The 22,878-nt window shown below is 38.3% G+C and overlaps 1 protein-coding gene across 3 annotated transcripts; it reads left to right on the top strand.

Annotated features, from left to right (window-relative positions):
• Nucleotides 1-39: 39 nt before the first annotated feature.
• Nucleotides 40-20,611, top strand: LOC127425910 (protein FAM126B). Of its 3 annotated transcripts, none has more exons than XM_051672221.1 (12): nt 40-303; nt 6,394-6,476; nt 8,022-8,079; nt 8,315-8,419; nt 10,321-10,500; nt 10,580-10,660; nt 11,389-11,504; nt 12,659-12,754; nt 13,039-13,155; nt 15,961-16,048; nt 16,242-16,392; nt 19,316-20,611. In XM_051672221.1, exons 3-12 carry the CDS (start codon nt 8,029-8,031, stop codon nt 19,900-19,902), a joined length of 1,572 nt encoding a protein of 523 aa, XP_051528181.1. In that variant the 5' UTR covers nt 40-303; nt 6,394-6,476; nt 8,022-8,028; the 3' UTR covers nt 19,903-20,611. The 3 variants fall into 3 exon arrangements, with proteins under 3 accessions (XP_051528181.1, XP_051528183.1, XP_051528182.1); XM_051672223.1 differs by lacking the exon at nt 19,316-20,611 and adding an exon at nt 16,632-19,304; XM_051672222.1 differs by lacking the exon at nt 40-303 and having other exon boundaries at nt 4,826-6,476.
• Nucleotides 20,612-22,878: the final 2,267 nt, after the last annotated feature.

Here is a 22,878-nt window from a genome sequence, read left to right as displayed (position 1 = left end):
TTCGCCTATTGGCCAGTCGCGCTTGGTCAGGTATATAGCTGCAAGTTGGCAGGAAGAACTCGAGAGACGAAGTAAATGATGTCAACGCGGGAATGAGCCTTTCCGTCTGATCACAGCAAGGCCTTTTATAACCCGTCGACTCCCTGATATTTGTAGTAATAGTCCTGTGGGATAGTCTCATTAATGATATTCTCGATATCAGTGGTGTTCGTTGTGTGGGCTCCGTCCTTTAAGGCGCATTGCAGCTTTGCGCAAGGACTCCAGTGTTCCTCTGCAGCATCCGGAGGAGTCCAGATCCTGCTGGTATGTAATTTATAATAACCATCACTTAGATTAATGTATGTGGATACATTTGAACCACATACTTTGATTATGTTTGGGCAAATTAAGATGTTACATTTATGGGCTCTAGAAAGTTAAAAACAAACTGTAATGTGTATTGCATGTGTATGTTTAATATGTTAAAAAAAATACAAAAGAAAAGTCTAAAGGGTCAATAATGTGCATTACCTTTTATCAGCATGATGGTTAGGCTATTTTTGTATACCTGTACTTTAACATGACTAATTGTCAACTCTTCAGATACCTTAACACACCACACACATACATTGGCATTATGCCACCTTCTGGCATAACACCATAAGGATGTGGCCATCTCTCATGCAATGGTAGAAAGTGGCTTGAGGAATACACCAGTAAGTCCAAACACAGATGCATCAGTATTTAGAGTAGGGAAACACAGTCAAGTGACACCGGAAGAATAGCAGCAATAAGTGATGCGTGTAATCCCAGAGTAATTCTTTAATTAAACCAATTTGGCATTTTGCTGTAGATTGCGAATGGATCGTGACCCTTGGCAAGGATTTGTGTTCTGTGCAGCAAAGAGATTTGCCCGGGCCAGATTAGACCCCATTTGACTTAATTTGACAGGATTGAGAGTAAAATGCATCTTTAGTTTTAATTTAAGGATTTTAGTTCTTAATTTTTATTTTATTTTTAGCTATGAAAATGTATTAAGTTTTTATGTTTTTCCAATTAGGTTAGTTTTGATTTGTATTTCATTTAATATTGTATTAATAAAATTACTGAGGGCCGAGTTAGTGTGTTGAATGCATGCAACGTCTTTCAAAAACTGAATGTGTGCATGTGTTGTTTACTCTGTACTAATGTTAAATTGTGAGAGGTGTGTATTCTTGGTTTTGTGTGAGATTGTGAGCGTCACTAACAATTTTAGAAATTATTTTTTCTTTAAGGAGCTATATTTGCTGTGGATTTGATTTTCAGGGGCATTTTCTATATTTACGAGGGCATATTTTTTTTGTTAACATTTAAAACAAACTGTGTCTCATCCATTGACTTCAATTCATTTATACAAATTGTCAAGATTGAGACTTAATTTACTCTTAACCTAAAATTCACTCACTATCAATAGGCCATAATATGTATAACTAAAACTATAATAGAATATTAAGAATTAATAAGAATAATATCAAGGGCATTTTTGGCATTTTTGTCATCTTGGGTGGCATGTTTTCTCTGAGCCCCACTTAGTTTCTGACCCTAGTCAGTTATACATATCCGTGCAATATCAGGGTTGTTGTAAATGCATGACGCTGTGTGTCTGTGACCTGTTTGGAGTATGTTGCACAACCGTTTTAACAATGACCTTTCTGTTGTGTCCTGATTCAGTCGACAGCCAGATCATAGTAGCCTGTCTCTTCTCAAAGCTCATTTAATGCTTAATATGATCTCCCTTCAGTAAAATCCCCTTTCGTTTTCCCTCTACCTGTCTCTTTGCACTAAGCTCTTTTCACAAGGGCTATTTTAGGCCTCACCGTGCGTACCTCTTCAGAGAGACTGTATACACTTAATTATCTGGCACTGAAGCTTGTAAGCTTCTTACAAAATGACAAGGGTTAGAGAGCAGGCGGCGCCAACCGTGTTGAATGCACACAGCACAGAAATGTTTGGTTAGGCAGATTGCCCCCTGTCTTGAGGTAAGGCTTTCTTGGAACAAGTTCTGTAGTTTGTGTGTAAATATCAGGGAGAGAGCATTGACTGGTATTTTGTCACACCCAGATGACATTTTTTAAAATATTTTACTCTTAAGTAGAGGTCGACCAACTCTAATTGTGGATTTTGCAATTAGAGATAGATAAGGTGGTGCAAAAGGCAGATAACCGATTAATTGGCCGATTTAAAAAATAAAAATAAAATAAAATCGTAATCTTTCCTTACTATGACGGGCACAGTCAGAAGTCCAAAATGAAGAAATTCCCAGATGCAGTTTATTGTGCAACTTAAATTCCAATAATGAAGATTTGGTGGATAACGTGTGACTTTTAAAAATAAAAATGCCTGAAATAAACTGGGGACTCTTATTTTGATATGTAAGTGTTTACCAAATTAAGCTGCTGCTTTTTTTTGCATGCTCTTGCATCAATGAAGAACACTTGATTAACTCATCAAAATAAACAAAACATGCATTGAAGTGAGGATATGGAGGAAAACTGTCAATTAGGGATGGGACGTGAACCAAAAATTGATAAACCATATCGTGGCACAACTCGGTATTTCGAAATTTGCAGTGTTGTTTTCAGTTCATGTGATCATAAATGAAATGACACGTCAAACATCATAATCTCTCTATTGCTTGATTTTACCTCTACTGTGCTTTTTTTGCAATAGGTCCTTGAAGTGCTTAAATTGCTTGAATTGAGCTTTTAGAAATTGAAGTTCTGGAATTAGAGGTTGACCCACGGGGGAGATGGGGGACACGTCCCCCGCACTCTTTAAAAAGGTGATTTGGTCCCCTGCACTTAGTGAATATATATGTAGACACACTTTTCTATACATGAAAAACGTACAGACGTTATTAAAACTCATTATAATTATTATAAGACTATTATTGTTGTCTTTCGATAAAAGTCATGCTCAGCAGCTCACGAACTGTAGGGAAATGATAGATTTGCTTTGTTCTTATAATGCTTAAACTAGTGATTGACTGATATGGGTTTTTTAATGGCTGATGCCGATATCCAGAGAGTAGGCCGATATATCAAACAATTTAATATAGTAAATAACATAAACGTAAAATAGCTAAAAAATGAGTAAACTCTTATTTAGCACTTTATTTACTAAATTTCACACTAAACTTTAACTTTGTAAAAAATAATCTAAAAAAATATTGTATTTTAAATGGTAGATAACAGTTTCTTCTGATTTCTGTTTAGTCATCAAATTTTTGTAATTTATTTGCACATGAAGAAATTGTTAATATATTAGGAAGAAGGAATAACAGTACACACAGTATTCCAGCAACCATGGATGGCATGTCCACATTAACAATTACATTTTCTCAAAAATACAGAATCAAACCAATAGCACATACAGTGCATAGTGAATACACCGATCAGCCACAACAAGACCACCTGACTAATATTGTGTAGGTCCCCCTCGTGCCACCAAATCAATGCCAACCCGCATCTCAGAATAGCATTCAGAGATGATATTCTCCTCATCACAATTGTACAGAGCGGTTATCTGAGTTACTGTAGACTTTGTCAGTTCAAACCAGTCTGGTTATTCTCTGTTGACCTCTCGCATCAACAAGGCATTTCCATCCGCAGAACTGCACCTCACTGGATGTTTTTTTGTTTTTGGCACCGTTCAGAGTAAATTCTAGAGACTGTTGTGTGTGAAAATCCGAAAGTGAATAATCTGGCTGATATAATATGCACTTCAGAGGAAGATATTAGATGAGTGCTCCACGAGAAGAAAATGCTGGATTTTTGTGAGGTTCATGAATTACATCTTTTTAAATGAGATATCTGCATATTTGCAAACGGTATATAATAAAAGTTTTATTGAGATTTGCCTCATCATTAGAAAAGTGACAGGGAACTTTTGAGGAGAGACTGTTAGAATACGTGCTTTAGAGGAAGATTTATGAGCGTTCCACAGGATGCTGGATCTGCTGAAGTTGTGTGAGGTTGGTTTATTACATCTGTTTAAATGAGATATGCGCATATTTGCAGACAGTATATGATATTCGTTTTATTGATATTTGCCTTTTTATCATTAGACAAGACAGTTAAAAGTTCAAGGGAACTGTTAAGGAGAGAGAGGGAGAATGAAACAGGCGAGCACTTTAACATTATGAGCTCAAAAGCGTCTGTTGTGTCTCTGATATGCGGACGGTTTAAATGACACTGTGTTGTACACCGGTCTATTATTGTAGTAACACGATGGCACGTAACAACAAAATGAACCGTGACTGGTTGTTTACATGTCTCAGTCGCTTCACATGCAAGCAGGCGATTCTCAGCGCCCTCAAGAAACAAATTGGCCAAAAAGGAAAATGTATTGGCCGATGCCGATAATTAAATAATTCTGAATATCCGCCGATTTATCAGCCTCTGCGTTATATCGGTTGACCACTACTTAACCTCTACGAAAGTCTCTTTGTAGGTCTGTAGACATACAAATTTTAATCCTTTAAAATTTTCTTTTGATCGTTGATTCAGTGACTAACTCATTTCACACAAGACACTCATTTGTCACCACCTTTTGGCATCACCAGAAATGGTCACTGACCGAATCATTAAATGGATCTGAAATAGTTTTGGTGAATGTAGTCAAAACACTCGAGCCACTTGGAAAAATCTAAATCCCACAATGCACAAGCACAGAGTAGGAAAAAAAGGGCAATATTTGTGCTGTTTAAGACTTGTATTAACTTTTCCTGTGACTTAATGGATCAAAAGCAATTTTTGATATATATTTTTTTTTTTTTTTTTTTTTTTTCCATTCACCACCATTGCTTCCTCCAGCTGTTGGTCACAAATATGGCGGCTGTGAGTCACGTGACTAAAACAGGTCAATATTAATATATACTGTAAAATATTAATATTGCACTGTAAGGGTGTGTTCACACTTGTAGTTCGGTTCTCTTGGTCCGGACCAAAAAAGAAAATGATACCTTTAGTCCTGGTTCGCTTAGCGTTCACACTGGCATTTTTAACACCGAACCTAACGATATTTTACGATGGAACTTGCCGATCATCCAAAACAATGCTGGCTGCTGGGCGAAATGCACTCGTTATATTTATATATGTATATATGGTGGTATTTGTACCAGCTGAGAACAAACGAAGAGCTAATATAATGTGTAAAGGAGTTTTTTTCAGCATCAAGATTAGGGATGCACCGAAACAAAAAATGTTGACCTATATCATTACAGATTTTAACCAAAAATTATAGGTTGATACCACTATTTATTATACATAAGCTGTCTTATTGTTCTAACTATAAATGTTTTCCAAACATTAATAATAAAAATACAAGATTATTGACGATTGATGTGGGGAATATTTTTTGCACTTTGTTTATTGTTTTTTGCGGTTCTAAAACAACAGAACACCCTTTTTACATATTATGATGATAGAATATTAAAAATTCATATTATGCATAATATTTACATGCTTAACTTAAGATTTATTTTCTTTTGGTTGGTATTTCATTATATTGCAGATAGAAAAAATTATGTATACAATGCAATATATGTACATAATTATTTATAAATAAACCATCTGTTTTTCATTTCAGCGTTTTCATACTTATGACCAATATGCTGATGGATTTAATTTGGTCAGTAATTGGAATAAATATTGAGGACTGATGCATCAGTACACCACTAATCAAGATTTTAGGTTAAAATGTATACATGATAGAAAGTTTATATTTTAGGTGCTATAACTAGCAGTTTCTTACCATTCTTAATTACCAGCTGTTTTACAGTTCTCTTAAATTGTGCTACAGGGTGACAAATGTATTTCATGTCAACTACTCAAATGCAGTTGTATTGTGAAATAAAATAGAACAAAGTGCTCATATTGGACTGAAATAAAAGTAGATGGTCTGGTGTTTTAAAATAAGTCAAAATCCTGAAGAAACCTCTGGGCTGTCTGAGGTCATCTCTCGACAACACAGGAAGGATTTGGGAAGTATGCAGATTTTGTTAAGTGTGTAAAGCATCTGTTGTGTTCACCTCAGTCACTTCTAAACCTCAGCACACAAATGCTGTCTAACTAGTCACTCAATCACTCTTCCCCTCTGCTTTTGACAGAGTTTGTACTACAAACACACTCTGCCACATGCAAAGCTTATGCTTTGAAGGGCCCTATTACACATATGCACAAATGACAGACGTCATGTATTAAGGACTCAATGGAGCAGCTTTGTGTCAGAAACACCTGCGTGTGTATGCTCTATTAAACACTCGGTTTGGAACATGATCACACGGTCACTATAGTAACTGTGATTGTCTCCATCTTAGGCAGGTGTATGAGCTTTAGGAGTTGAGTGGGATGTGTGTTATATTTGTATTTGCAGGCTGTTTGACCAGTGCTCAAGAGACATGGAGAATCTGATCCAGATCTCTCCCTCGCTACACGGCTGAGGTGGATCTGAGTCAGGTGAGGTGTAAAAATGTGTTGACATTCTTTGTGTGAATCCACCGAAACAAACATTTGAGGGACAAAATCAGGATGAGTTGCCACATTTTTGTGAAGGGAAAATTGCTAAATAAAATTATTACCCCTTTTCAAAAAGTAACAATGACATAGTTTGACATCGTGGCATGTATGTCAAACTCCCTTTTCTCCCCAATTTGGAATGCCCAATTCCCACTACTTAGTAGGTCCTCGTGGTAGTGCGGTTACTCACCTCAATCCGGGTGGCGGAGGACAAATCTCAGTTGCCTCCACTTCTGAGACCATCAATCCGCGCATCTTATCACATGGCTCATTGTGCATGACACCGCGGAGACTCGCAGCATGTGGAGGCTCATGCTGCTCTCCGCGATCCACGCACAATTTACCACGCGCCCCATTGAGAGCGAGAACCACTAATCGTGACCATGAGGAGGTTACCCCATGTGACTCTACCCTCCCTAGCAACTGTGCTGATTTGGTTGCTTAGGAGACCTGGCTGGAGTCACTCAGCATGCCCTGGGATTTGAACTTGTGACTCTAGGGGTGGAAGTCCACGGCAGTACTCGCTGAGCTACTCAATAAGCCCCCAATAAGCTGGCTTTTGATAGTTATGATGAGCATCTTGCTGTGCATGTAATCACGTTCTGTGTCGGCTCAGAGAGACTGACTGTTAATTGCAACTTGCTACTGCCATTTCTGAAAACGACATGTCTGATGTACTATAGCACCAGGACATGACACCGTTGTTTGGCAAATTCAACAAGCTGTAATGCAACAATCTACTTGGTATTTGCCATCGGTCTTCGAGCTCTTAACTCGCTGATGTAGACTAAGTGCTCTGTTTCCCTGTGAGTGCTCAGCGCCGCCTCTCCGGGGAGGAGACTGTCTCGCAGCTCTCAGTGTTGCATTGATTGGTTTTAATCACATGTATGTATTTATATATGTATCATATGATATATATGATATCAAATCGAGAGTGAGTGTCATTGTTACTTTTTTTTAAAAACATACTCTCTTTTCTCTGGGACAACTAATGTCAGCCACAACATTAAAACCACCTTCCTAATATTGTGTAGGTCCCATTCATGCCGCCAAAACAGCGCCAACTCGCATCTCAGAATAAGATCAGTTATCTGAGTTACCGTAGACTTTGTCCGTTCAAACCAGTCTGGCCATTCTCTGTTGACCTCTCTCATCAACAAGGCGTTTCCATCCACAGAACTGCCGCTCACTGGATGTTTATTGTTTTTGGCACCATTCAGAATAAATTCTAGAGACTGTTGTGCGTGAAAATCCCAGGAGATCAGCAGTTACAGAAATACTCAAACCAGCCCATCTGGCACCAACAATTTTTCTGATGAAATAATGCAAATTACGGTTTAATGGTCATAAATAAAAATAGCTGATAATTTTTCTTGATTCACCTGTCAGTAACCGTTCATGTTGGACTGTGTAAATCATCTTTGTAAAAGAGTGATAATAATAATCTTCACATATTACAATTTTCTCTCAATCCCTCTCTATCAGGAGGACCATGCTCTACTCAGAGCGTGTGGTGGTGGAGGAATGGCTTTCAGAGTTCAAGGTGAGAGGTTAAACATCCATGCAGAATTTAATACGGTTTTTGGTTTTTTTATTTTTTTATAGCTCTCTCAAATTAAGTCCACCCTTCCCAAGTGGTCTGAATGCAATGTCCCATTAACCATGTTTGGTTTTGTAATCGCAGAACTTAATGGAGTAATATTTTTCAGTTAATTCAATTTCAAGCTGCATTAGGTTGAGGCTGCTTAGTCATGCCAACCACCATTTCTCCTCCTCAGGCGTTACGTGATGAGCAAATCCACAGCTATGCTGGCAGTCTGCGTCTGAAGAAAGCTCTGGTACCTGCACTGTATGCTGTTATACAGGAACATCCCAGCAGTGAGGTATGATGAAGTGTTTGAAACTGTGTCTTGAGGGCAAAATTGTGCTTTAATCAGGAATTTTATGGGTGATTTCCTGTCAAAAGGCCTTGTGTTGGGTAACGTGTTGATGTTGGCATTTAAAGGTGACATACAATATGTCATGAAGAGAATATTTGGTGGGAATTATTGTAGAGTAGGACTTGATTTTATCCATGTGGATTTGATTGGATCATGAAAAGTGGACATTATTATTATTATTATTATTATTATTATTATTAGCCAAGATTATTTTGCCCTGCCCATGCAGCCTTGGAAATGTAAGAAGAAACACATTTAAAGTACTCCTAAAAGTTTGCAAAATAACTTTTAGCAGAAATACACATCTAAAATTTACAGCTGTTCTCTTTTAAAAAAAAAAAACAAACAAGCAAAAATACTGACTCATCTTGTTCACAGGGGCGTATACAAATTTTTGTCCAATAAAATGCTTTCTGGAATGAGAATGTCCTGTTCCTATAATACCATCTGCAACCAGCTAGTAATAGCAAGTAGCAAGATCATCGTTCCTATTTCTGTTATGTAAATAAAAGGCTATTGACGAGCCCTACGAAATGTCCCGCCCCAGTTACTGTTACAGCAGGAAACACGTCAACAAAAAGAACACGGCACGTCGCATTGTTTCACATTGTGCAATTTCTCAACAACATTTAAACATGGAAATGCGTCAACAAACCAGTTCATGGGGTCTTTAAGTATGCTGGTTTCTTTGTTCTCTCTTCAGTTCCCTCATACGGAAGCCTTGAACCGCAAGGTGAAAAAAAATATTTAGGTGGAATTTTTTTGAGGTGTCTTCGTGCCGTCCTGAGCCTATGTCCTACTTTTTTTTCATTCTTTTTTTTCTCAGGCAACATTCTTTTCTTTTTTCTCTCTTTATTTTTGTATTTTTTCTCCTCAAAAGGCAACACATGAAAGTGGTGTTTTTTTTTTTTTTTTTGCTAGCGAACAATTAGCATGTGGTACCAACCTCGTCCACCAGGTACCACTATCAATAAGTATGAAATCTTATGCTTACAAGGTGACAATATGTCTGCGGTACTTGATCAGTTGATTTTTAGATTTTATGTTTATAGTGTAGTACAATATCAATGTTTTGCAAATCTTAATAAAAAAAGGTATAATGTTAAACAGTCTTCAAATACATGAAATCCCACAATTAAATGAAATGATATGTTTCATATGGCATTTGTTGTCAAATCAATCAAGAGTTAAACACAGGAATTAACATTGAAAACACAGGGCAAGGTGTTGCAATGGTAAAAGACGTCCATCTCATGCACATGTTTACATAGGCCAACAATTTAAAAAAGCACAGTATCCAATTCCATATGAAACCTATGTACAGTAACCTGAGGTATATTAATGTAATTGTGGGATTTTATGTTTTAGAAGACTGTTTAACATTTTTTCTTAATTTAGATTTGCAAAACATTCTTGTTATTGTATTATACTATAACTATAAATCTGTAAATCAACCGATAAAGTACTACAGACATTCTGTCAGCTAGTAAGCATAAGATTCAATGCTTACTGATAGTGATAATTGGTAGCTAGCAAGAAAAAACATTTCTCATGTGTTGCCTCTTGAGGAGAAAAAAACTATTTTTCAGAGAGGAAAAAATAAAATCAGAGGGAAAAAAAATAATAATAATTTAGGACATAGGAAGGCACAAAGACACCTAAAAAAAATAAAAAAAATAAAAAGCGCTTTTTTTTTTTTCCCCGTCTTGCAGTTCAGAGCTTCCATACCCTCGCATTCTAGGTCCTTGTTTTACTTATTCATGTAGCACAGGAGAGTGTTTCCTCTTGCTATCTGTCTCTTTCACTTTGCGTCACTTTCTATTTTGTTCCCCTTTTCTCTCTAGCTGCTAGCTCCGGTGTGTCACCAGTTGTTTGAGTTGTACCGGAGTTCAGAGAAGGGACTGCGTCACTTTACCCTGCAGTTCCTGCCTGAACTCATATGGGTGTATTTGCGTATTTCGGCCAGTAGAGAGCGGTATCGCAATGGCTGTGTGGAAGCACTGCTTTTGGGGATCTATAACCTGGTAAGAGATTGGTGATTTAGTTTGAATTACCTACAAGGGTACAAAGTCACATGACACACCTCCTGTTTTTGTGTTACAGGAAATTGTGGACAGTAAAGGAAATGGCAAGCTGTTGTCATTCACCATACCATCCCTCTCCAAGCCCTCAATATACCATGAGGTACCTTCACAGTAAAATACAGAAGCCTTTTAATCTACTGTGCATGATGTCTCAGATATAGGAGGTATCAATGTCAGATCAATGAAGATTAAATATCCTGTTATTACTCATACAAGATGGAGATTTGGTTTCTCTTTGCATCTTTTGGGAAGACAAGGCATATTGCGCCAATCTACCCGAGTCAAACCCGTGTAGCCTGATAGAGCGACAGAGACCTAGAAATTTTCTGAAGCAAATGCGAGTTGTAAACCTATCTGCTATGTTACTGGGTTTGCTTTGCTTTTTTTTTTTTTTTTTTTTTTGTGGTTGCTAGGGGATTACTTACTGGCCCTAAGTCTCTATGATATTCTGCTCCCTAGATTTGCCAGGTCCCTCCTATGTAAATCCGAGGGAGTTTTTTTTTGTTTTGTTTTTTGCCCTTTTTAATTACAGTACATGTCAGGCAAATATTATAAGACTAAATAGATAGAAAAGTAATAGCACAGCTCCCCTTAGCAAGCTATATGATTTCATTCATATCTGCAGGATAAACTGTGCGGGACGAGTTACGTTGTGTTAGGGTTTTTCAACCCTACGTTTGAGCAATTGTGGCCTCAGAAAGCAGCTCTTGCATGAACATGAATATTCAGCACACTTGTATACAATTATTGAATGTGGGACTTGTGGTAAATGAATGAATAATTAAAGCCAAATGCTCTGATGTTTTTTTTTTTTTTTTTTTAATGCAGCCGTCCAGTCTGGGTGCCATGGTGTTAACCGAGGGAGCCCTGAACCAGCACGACCTCATCCGAATGGTCTACAGCGGCCTGCTTTCTCAGAGAGAGACGTTCACCTCACAGAACAGGTGCTGTTATTTTTGACAGGGTTCCCACGGTCATGAAAAAACCTGGAAATATAAGTCCTTTTTTTTTTTTTAAAAAGGTCTGGAAAAATCATTGGAATGAATAAAATCTTCAATAGTCATGGAAAAATCATGGAAATTTCTATAAACTGCAAACTTGCGGCAAATTCACCACAGATAATTTTCACATGCAAATGAGCTTTGCGGCAAACTTGCGGCAAATTGTCCATTGTTGCCAAAGGTTTGCTGCAGGTTCACCACTACCGGTGAAGAGCTTCAAACTTCTGGCAAACAATCGATTTCGATTGCGGCGAATCACAAGCTCATTTGAATGTGAAAATAACAAGCGGCAAATTTTTGGAAAGTTTAGATTTTTTTGTAAGAGAAGTCATTGAAAAGTCACAAATTAATTGATCAAAAGTAAGGATGGGCGACACCACTTATTTTCTTTTTGATTCAATACCAAGTATGATCAATGCCAGCATCACCAATATGTCCCAATACCTGTATTAAATGTATTCTTATGCAAATTCTGAGGATAAAATGGGTTATTTTGGGGGTCAGAGTAGCTCAGCGAGTAAAGACACTGACTTCCACTCCTGGAGTCGCGAGTTCGAATCCCAGGGTGTGCTGAGTGACTCCAGCCAGGTCTCCTAAGCAACCAAATTGGCCCGGTTGCTAGGGAGGGTAGAGTCACATGGGGTAACCTCCTCGTGGTCACTATAATGTGGTTTTCGCTCTCAGTGGGGTGAGTTGTGCGTGGATGCCGTTGTGGATGGCGTGAAGCATCAATACTCACTGAGCTACCCAGGCCCCAAATCATTAATTCTTGTGAAAAACTAGGTTTGATATTTGGAATATTTTTGGTGGTTTGATTGATTGTGCTGTCGCCCACTTATTGCTTTGACTCAGCTGTTATGTTTTCGCAGGTTAAAGCCCTGTAATGATATCTCAGCATTTTTATTTCATTAAACTGCTGTTGGAGTGTCGTGCCTCTTGAGATCTATGCAGATGTACTGAGATTTGTTATTAGCTGTTCCACGAGCTAAATGCAGTGTGACAGTTGCTGACTCCTAATGTACCGCTGTCTGATTTGTCGATGTAAAATTATGCAGATGTCAGGGGGGTTATAAAACAGCATGTGTATCTTCCTGCAGATTTGAGGTGCTGTCTTTTCTAATGCTCTGCTACAACTCAGCCGTGGTCTATATGCCTGCGTCCTCCCACCAATCCGTTTGCAGAATGAGCACACGGTAAGAGTGACTATGTGTGAGGTGTCTTTACTGCTAACAGCATGTCTTTGTGTGCTGTCTCTCTCTCTCTAAACCATCTTGCTTGCTCTGAGCTTTTACTGGAATAAGCAGAGAGGAAATGATTAAATGGGATATTGATTTAGAGAGAGAGAGAGAGAGAGAGAGAGAGAGAGCAAATGACTTGGGTGGTGGGTCACAGCATTAGCATAAAGACATACAAATAAACAATTCTTTAATGACTTTTAATGACCTGTTTTTGTCTCTGAATCTCTTTCTTTATTCAGGCTGTGTGTGAGTGGTTACCTACGGCAGCAGCAGAAGTCGTGGAAGGAGCCATGTAACCGTGTGCGTTTAGAGCCAGAGTTTATGGTGCAGATGCTGACTGCAGTTTATCATGCCATGTAAGTTCAGAGCCCTACATCTATTACAGAGCAAGACCTCAAGTCTTAATTTCTTGTCTTACTTCACATCCCACTAGTCCTCTCTAATTGCCTGGCCCAGACGGAATCTGAAGACTTTTTTCCGCATTTTATGTGCTGATTTTGAAGGAACACCTGCAGAATTCTGCACAAGGAATTTTAAAATAGAAAATGTGTTATAGTATATGGAGCTGAGAGTATTACACTTTTATTGCCAAAATATTTAATAAACAAACATGCAAGGTGTGGAGAATGTGTAGAACTTTTCTTAACACTGTAAAGCCTGACATATGAAAGAATTGTCAGAATATTCTTATTGTTTGACATTAAACTGTTTTTAGTACCATTAGACAAACTATTTAATAAAAAAAATAAAATAAAAAAAAAACATATATGTATCATCTGATACATTAGGCTTTAAAGGTCATTATCCTCCTGAGGCCCAGCAATTACTTCTTGTGTAGGACATTTATTATTGAAGTTTCTCTTAGCCCATACATGCTACAGTGGTAAATCTTGGGGTATTATCAGAGGACTCCCTGAACTTTTCAGAGATACCAAATGTTTGAGAGTTTGGCCATGACAACTTCCTCTCCTTGCTCTATAAATATAGATTGAAATATTTCGCATTTCAATTCAGCACTTCAAATACAATATGAATAAACAATTTTTATCATATGTACTTTATGCACCAAGCACTATACTGACATTTAAAAAAGGGAAATTGTAAAACTTTTTTCACTGGGTCTCGGGAACTTATGGTAAGATGACATCATAATAGCTTATAATGTAAAATAATGAGATCTTTATAATGACAGATCAGGCTGTATATGTGAAAATACACAGAAATATTAGTTCACACTTTATATATATCTTATAAAAAAAGTATATGTCAGAATTTTCAAAGCTCTCTTGTTTTTGTGGTGGGCTTGAATGTGATGTAATGTAATGGTGATTGAGAGAGATTCTTCAAAAGCCTGTTGTATCATATTTGATACATGGATTTCATAGGGGGTTTTCAATAAAATAATATACAAAATTTTTACCAAGCACACGTTGCTTATATTCAGCAAATACTCATTTTAAAATATCAATGACAATATAATACTGTCACTTTTACTTTATTAAAATAAGCTGTCATTTATCCCAACATAAGAATGACTTTTCGCGCAAGTCTACCACCATTTTAAATGGATCGATATAAACATTGAAACCTATTTTTTCTCAAATAACCACTAGATGGTGCCATAAACATGTGAAACTTTCATACCATAGGTTGTTTTGCTCATCAGCTTGAACAGAGAGTAAAACAGGAGCCTTCAAATGTTGTGTATCATATTTGATGCACACAGATTTATAGGGTTAATAAAACATGTTACAGTTTTGTGGAAATATGTGGAGTGATTCCCTATGGGCCAGCTAATTGCTAAATTAACAGGCTCATTAGATTCAGGTTTGTAATAATGACAGTGTTTGTGAAGCAGCACTGTTTTAATATTCTGGTTAGTTTGATCTAAACCTGCCATTACTCTTAAGTTCTGCAATTAATTCAGTCCGTAACCACTTGACACTCAGACTTAGTTCAAACTTGGTAGGTATTTTCAGCCTTAGATGTGCTATATGTTTTAGTTTTTTTGTGACCTTTATACAGTTTTCCATATTTTTATTTTATTAATTTACAGTAAAAGTTTGAAATTGTTTTGCATTGATAGAATGTTTGCAATTTTTAGGCCACCTCCACATTAATCTGATTAAGTTACAAAAAAACTCTGTTTTTAGTGTCTGAACGTCATCATTTTCCAAAGTATGCAGTTATGGAGGGCTTTTCTAAAGTATCAGTTTTTGGTGGAGGAAAACACCATTCTATTGTGGATGAGTACGGTGGCTGAGAAGTGCTCAGCACAGCCAAATCAGCAAAGCAAATAATAGATTTCTGTCGTGGCTCATTTCCGTCGTGTTGTGGCTTATTTCTGTTGTGTTTTCAGCTTTTATTTGTCTTGCTAATTCTGTCGTATTGTGGCTGAAATTTAAATTGTGTTGTGGCTGACATTTCCGTCGTGTTGTGGCTTAATTCTGTGGTGTTTTCAGATTTTATTTGCCTTGCTAATTCTGTCGTGTTGTGGCTGATATTTCCGTCGTGTTGTGGCTTAATTTGTTTGTGTTGTGACATTCTTATGTCACGGTGTGGCGTACTTCCGTCCCATCGTGTTGTGGCTCAATTTGGTTGCGTTGTGGCTCAATTTGGTTGCGTTGTGGCTCAATTCCGTCGTTGTGTAGTGTACTTCCATCGTGGTGTGGTGTACTTGTGTCATGGTGTGTCTCAATTTGGTTGCGTTTTGGCTCTATTCTGTCGCGTTGTGGCTCAATTTGGTCCCATCTCATTGTGGCTCAATTTGGTGATATTGTGGCTCTATTCCATCCCGTTGTGGCTTACTTCCGTCCTTTCGCGTTGTGGTTTACTTCCATCCCATCACATTGTGGCTCAATTTGGTTGCATTGTGGCTCAATTCAGTCGAGTTGTGGCTTAATTTCATTGTGCTTTCAGATTTTATTTGCTTTGCTAATTTGGTTGTGTTGTGCCCCCTTCGGGCACCGTAGATGAGAGGTGTAAATGAAGCTAAATAAATGATTTTTTTTTTATTTTATTTTTTTTTATTATTTCTTAAAAATATGTGACAATAGCTAGGGGAATCAACACAGTATATCTTTTTTTTTTTTTTCTATAAACTGTTTAATGATCTGCTAATGATTTCACCTGCTTAATGATACTCTCTCCCATTAACTCAGTTATAATGGGCAGTGGGATCTGGGGAGGGAAGCGTTGGACGATATCCTCTACCGAGCACAGCTAGACCTGCATGCCCAGCCATTACTGGTAAATGTTGGCACCTGTCTACATGTATATGTAATATGCAAAATACTTTAGTTACAATAAACTTGGGGTAAATAAGTTGAAATGAGCTGGGTTTGCCTTGTTTCATGAAGTCTTTTAATAATAAAGTTTTATTTATAATTCTAAAGGGAACATGTTATATACTTCACTGTTTATATTGACCTCTGATCTTCAGGTGGCAAATGCAATTAGTCGTTCACTTCCATCCCGGCCTCCGGAGGGCTCAAGGAACCTTCTTGAAGTTGAAGTAACACCTGCTGGTAGATGTGTCTCACAGGCAGCTGTCACTGCCGCCTCCATTCGCCGACTTCGCTGGAAACGAGAGGGTATGCACGCACAAGACGCACACACCCACACGCTGTCAGGCAAAGGCCTGTGATTGCACCCCCTTTAGTTTGTTGCTTGCTTGCTTTTCCCTCATTATCACTAAAAGCTTCATAAGAAAAAGCTAACATTATGTCTCCATCATTGTATACGTCCAAACAACAGGAAATGCAGGCATTTTCTGTCTGAAATTAACCCTATATCAGCATTATGTTTAGCTTACTAACTGTCTTCACCTCAGATTGTTTTGATTTCTCAACCACGACCGAATTCTACGCCTCCATCATCCCCAGCCGATACACTCCCCTGGAGAAACCAACCAATCCTGTACCATGTGGGCGGATAAAGTGCATCATTCACCTTACTTTGCAAGGGGGTAGGCGGGGCTCAGGAAGAGCTTACCTTTTAGAGAAACCAGACATCAAGCTCTAACCTGTTCGATCATAGAAAGTGTTTATTGGCCTAAATATTAGACCGAACACCCCTCAGTGCATGTAAGACCCCAATGTACATGTGACCAGTGGTTGATCTACGCAGACTTTTAACATGTATCCATTGCAGATTCCTTGGTTATGTCAGAACTAGCATTGTATTGTGATAATTTGTGCTTGATTATTGTTTTAAGATCATTTTATAGTGCTTGCTAGACCAGTAGTCTGCTACTTCTACTCCTTTGCACAGAACTGTGCAATTAATTTAAACTGCTTAATGTACAGACTCCTTTCAAACTTTGTTTTGTAGCATGCTGTTTTTTTTTTGTTTTTTTACATTTACCTACATTGATCAAATGTTTAGCATTCATTGTGTGTTGATCTTTATCAGCATTTGTGGTATAACCTCCTGAGGCCCGAGCATGACTGCCTTGTGAATTTGCTATTTCCCTTTTTTACTTGTAACTAGCAGTACCTAATAAACATGAAGAAAATAGTTTTCATAAAAATTGATGGCAACATATGTGGACAGTGGGACTAAGTAATAATAACAAGCTATAGAAAGTCAAAAAGTTTGTTTCCAAGAGTGTTGATTATGTATGTTTTTGAGACGTTACAGACATTACATCATAAATTATCATAATTCATTCAGATTCAAAGTAATGTCCAGCATCATCCAATCACTGCCAACCATGTTAAAATAAAATGATACATTATAAATTGTGAATCTATGTACTGATTATCATTGTCACATGTCTGTCAAACATGTTGAGTGATCCAAACATCATCTGCAGCCTGAAACTGAACTTTTGATCAGATTTTAGGAGTGAATGCACTTAACTGCATAGAGAGCTATAGGATGCTCCCTTGCTCCCTATTTAGTGAATGACTTAACCTCCAGTGTGCTGTCTGTCTGCACTGGTCTCAGAACAGTTTGAAATGCACCTTATTTTTATCCTAACTCAATATAAGCCTCTGAAAGCAACATTTTCCAGTTTTTGGATGAACCCATTGATTCCCAATGTGAAAGTGCACAGTAAATAAGCGCATTTTCCCTTAGAAAGCCCATAAGTACACATTAGTGTACATTGTTTTAGCAGCGTAGCTTCACGATAAATTGCTCAAATTTAAAAAATGGCATATCTGATGAAACTAGAGACTCTAATCTTTTGACTCAAACAGGTTTCAATGTAAAAGCTTAATTAGGTTTCTTAGTAGATGTAGTTTTGTTGGCATTTCTCCCAAAGACAAACTTGCTGTGATCGACACCAGGTTGTTTTGTCACATGACTCGTGCATCGATAGTTTAACCCTTTACTGACAGCACAGAGTCTCCTGAACTGAGATCAGTTGGTTTAAATGAAATAAAATTATGCGACGCATATAGCAAAGCCAAAATACAACATCCACGCATTTGTATGTGGGGTCCAATGAGGATGATGTTGATTACCACAACAAATATTGTCAATTCGTCCCTCCTTTTCATAAAAAATAAATAAAAAATTGAAGTTACATTGAGACACTTACAATGGAAGTGAATGGGGCCAATTTTTGGAGGGTTTAAAAGGCAGAAATGTGACGCTTATCATTTTGTAGAAGTACTTACATTAATTCTTCTGGTAATGCTCATGTATTATTTGAGCCGTAAATTACGGTCGATTTAGGGTTTACGCCGTTACGTTGTCATGGGAACGAAGTTGTAAAATTGCATATAGCTTTACACAGAAAAGTTTAGTAAGTGATTTTATCACACTAAAATTATGTTAACACACATTGTTTGCATCTTGTGGCTATACTTTTGAAACAGTGAGGTTTTTTTATTTATTTTTTTTATCCCCTTTTCTCCCAATTTGGAATGCCCAATTCCCACTACTTAGTAGGTCCTCGTGGTGGTGCGGTTACTCACCTCAATCCGGGTGGCAGAGACAAGTCTCAGTTGCCTCCGCTTCTGAGACCGTCAATCCGCGCATCTTATCACGTGACACGTTGTGCATGACACCGCGGAGACTCGCAGCATGTGGAGGCTCATGCTACTCTCTGCGATCCATGCACAACTTACCACACACCCCATTGAGAGCGAGAACCACTAATCGCGACCACGAGGAGGTTACCCCATGTGACTCTACCCTCCCTAGCAACCGGGACAATTTGGTTGCTTAGGAGACCTGGCTGGAGTCACTCAGCACACCCTGGATTCGAACTCGCGACTCCAGGGGTGGTAGTCAGCGTCAATACTCACTGAGCTACCCAGACCCCCAAAACAGTGAGTATTTTAATGTTTACGAATTGACCCCCATTGAAAGTGCCTTACTGTAACCCAGATTTGTGCTTTTTTTTTTTTTTTTTTTTTTTTATAGAAAAGTCTAAATTAATGTTTGTGGTAATCAACATTATGCCACAAATGCTGTTGATTTACTAGTATCAAATCCGGAATATTCCTTTTAATCCTGCTTTCTCTGCCTAATTTTTCCTTTCTGCCACTCTCCATGTTATAGATGCAGATGGCGTGAGCTGTGGAGAGGACTCTTTTGACCCAGATGAAGGCTTCTCCTCTGGGGCTTCCAGCAGCAGTCAGCCCAGCAGTGTGAAACGTGACTGGGTCATAACAGGAGTTCGACCTTTCCGTGATCCCAGAGCAAGGCAGAGAGAGAGCACGTTGGCCGAAACTAGAGCTGCCCTCCGAAGCCTCCACCAACGCCATCAATCCCCTCCCCCTGCCATCAGCCTCCACACTGCAGAGAGCAGTCCAAGTCCCAGTGCTCCGAGGCGCTTTCTGGACCCACATTACATCCCTCCCTTCGCTGGTCCACCAACCAAAACTGGCAGCACATCTTCTAGCAAGTCCTTGGACTGTACAGGCCTAAATGGCTCATCAGGGCCCACAGATAGCCTGTCACTGGGTAGTCTCAGTGCAGATAGAGCCCACTATCTGTCAGCAATCAGCTTGCAAGAAGAACGTCTTAGGCGAGCCACAAGGAGCCAGGATCTTCTCTCCCCTAGAAGTCCGTTCTCCTCTGGAAGCCCTTTGTCTAAACAGTCTCGATCATCCAGTTTTAATATGCAAATTATATCACAGGTGTAGGACGATTTTGCAAGGCTTGACTGTGGGAAAGACAAGAGACAGAGAGAAAGAAGTATGCAGAAATGTTTAACATGAATGCGAATGAGCATGTTGTCTGTGTGAAAGTGTGAGAATGAGACTGTGCAAACACTTTTATCATTACATTATGCACTTGGGTTTGGTGAGGAGGAAATAAGTGTTTTGCACAATTCTTCCCCTAGTGGATATGTTCAGAAGTGCACATGATCAGAGACTGTTTTAAATGTGCCATACAAACAAACAATAACAACATAGTGTTATTTTAAGAGGAACAAAAATGTGTTACTGTATCACAGCAATGAACTTAAGAACTGACAATCACAGTCAATGCATAGAGAAAGACCTAATGCATGATCCAAAGAGCCCAGCTGTAGGACGTCCTAAAGACATTCTCTTTCGTTTCATTGTTGCGCTGATTGAGCCTGCTTACTGTTGCCCGTACTCTCCATCCAACACAGATAATAAATTGTGTGGACTGCCTCAATGAAAAGCTACATTGTTAAAAGAAAAACAGTACATGTTGTACTTTGGAACAAGTTTATATTTTAAATTGTCTATATTTGTGTAAATGATTATTGTACAATAGAAAGATTGTATGCTAACAGAATCTATATTGCTTGTACATAGGAAGTTATCTACTGAACGGTGAATAAATGTGCTGTTCATGGGAATGCTGTCAAGTTCATTTTGTTAGACATGAAACAGACTACATGTTACATTTATAATAGTTATCATATGGCAGAGATAACCCATGTAAAACAGTGTTATTCAATAAGAAAATAGAGCTTTATTGGGAAAGTGCACAAGAAGGAGACACAGGAATGAAAACAATACCTGTCCTGCATTATTCTTGGGTTTGCCATTATTTGCTCTTACTTATTTTTTTCCTTTATAAACATTTATAAAAGGACATTCAAAATGAACTGGGTGGGTAGAGTCCATATTATTATAGAACAGAGTATGAAATTTTACATTTCAAGAGGTGGGGTTTGTTACAACGCCTTAGGAACAGTACATTTTCCTTCCCTCTTTAGCTGTTCCTGCAAGTCATATTTCTAGCATGTTTTGTCTAGAATGAAAGTCCATTATATTAGCTAGCTAACCTGTCTACTCTCCACTGACACTTACTGCAACTTTGACAATCAATGGAGTTGTTCAGCCGTGACGTCAATTTGTTGGAGAACTTGGAAGTCTAATTCACCATGGGTTCCCTTGGGATTTTCCTATGGATTTTTATAATGGAGGTTTCTATACTTATGAGAAAAATAAGGTCTGTGGTAAACATTACTTTGTGTAACATTACTTGAAGTATGCAATTCAATACAGCTTCAAAAGTTTATGGTATGACTGTGTGTAATTTATGTTGTTGAACAAAATGTCCACATATCTTCAAGGAATATGGCGAATTCTCATCCGGGTTTTTGGACTACAAGCTGAACAGCTCTGTTGGGTTACTAATACTTCTAATACTTTTTGGCATGTTGTTCTTAAAGGGATAGTTCACCAAAAACTGAAAATTCTCTCTTTTACTCACCCTCATGCAATTCCAGATGTGTATGACTATTTCTTCTGCAGAACACAAACCAGCATTTTTAGAAGAATATCTCAACTTTGTAGGTGCGTATAATGCAATAGAACTGTTTTCCACTTATTCAATTTGAATGCATATGTAAAATGATAATTTTTCAAGATATACAAATATAAATATACGTTCTCTACAATTGCAGGGTTCCCACGCATCCTGGAATACCTGGAATTTTGCAATGCAGTTTTCCAGTCATGGAAAAGTCATGGAAAATATTTTAGTATACTAAAATGTTTTGACTGTTGCTAACAAGGTTTTTGTTACAAATACAAAAGCATGGTAATGATCGGGTCAAAAAATTGGAGTCAAATACACAAATTCGTATCGCTTTGTCACTGCCGGCAGCTGCACATTGTGAAACAACATCACCAGTTGCCTGTCATGAACGAATCCCTGATACACATTCTCTGCTCATCTGCTGTCTTTTCTGCTTTGCTCCGATATAATAGTTTAAGTTTTGATATAATACAAAATTGAAAAAAAATTGTGTTCCAACTTTGCTGTTGCGTTAACCAAAAAAACATTTGATTTTTTTTTTCTCCCTTTTTCTCCCCAATTTGGAATGCCCAATACCCAGTGCGCTCTAAGTTCTCGTGGTGGCGTAGTGACTCGCCTCACCCCGGGTGGCGGAGGACGAATCTCAGTTACCTCCACGTATGAGACAGTCAGTCTGTGCATCTTATCACGTGGCTAGTTGAGCACGTTACCGTGGAGACGTAGCGCGTGTGGAGGCTTCATGCTGTTTTCCACGGCATCCGCGCACAACTCACCACGCACCCCACCGAGAGCGAGAACCACATTATAGCGACCATGAGGAGGTTACCCCATGTGACTCTCTCCTCCCTAGCAACCGGGCCAGTTGGTTGCTTAGGAGACCTGACTGGAGTCACTCAACATGCCCTGGATTCGGACTCGTGACTCCAGGGGTGGTAGTCCGCGTCAATATTGAATGTACAATTAATCAAATTAAAATTGTAATATGTCCTAGTGTGATACTTAATATGCAAAAGTCTCTGATTTAATTGAATAAATAAATTATCTGCAAGTGATTCACGCTTCAAAATGAATGTGAAGAGATGGCCGCTCATACACTGAAAACAGCTCATCATGAGCGAGATGACAGAGACAGAGAGCACTCTTAAGTGCAGACTATACAGACTATGAATTTATTTATTGAAATTACAGCTTTACAAGGATAAATAATCACACTGGGCCATGGAGCTCATCTGGAGGTGGGAAACTATGTCAAAAACACACAGAAACAGCAAAACAAAAGCTCTAATTTAAAAGGATGTATGCATTTTGCTTAAATGTTGCACTTGTTGGGCACATGAAATGTCCTGGAAAAGAGTGGTGCCTTAAAAAGAGTGGGA

The sequence above is a fragment of the Myxocyprinus asiaticus genome, chromosome 35 (assembly GCF_019703515.2).
Source record: "Myxocyprinus asiaticus isolate MX2 ecotype Aquarium Trade chromosome 35, UBuf_Myxa_2, whole genome shotgun sequence".
NCBI classification, from domain to species: Eukaryota; Metazoa; Chordata; class Actinopteri; order Cypriniformes; family Catostomidae; genus Myxocyprinus; species Myxocyprinus asiaticus.
The sequence above is the reverse complement of the archived record's forward strand: the minus strand, read 5'-3'. Positions and strand labels throughout refer to the sequence as shown.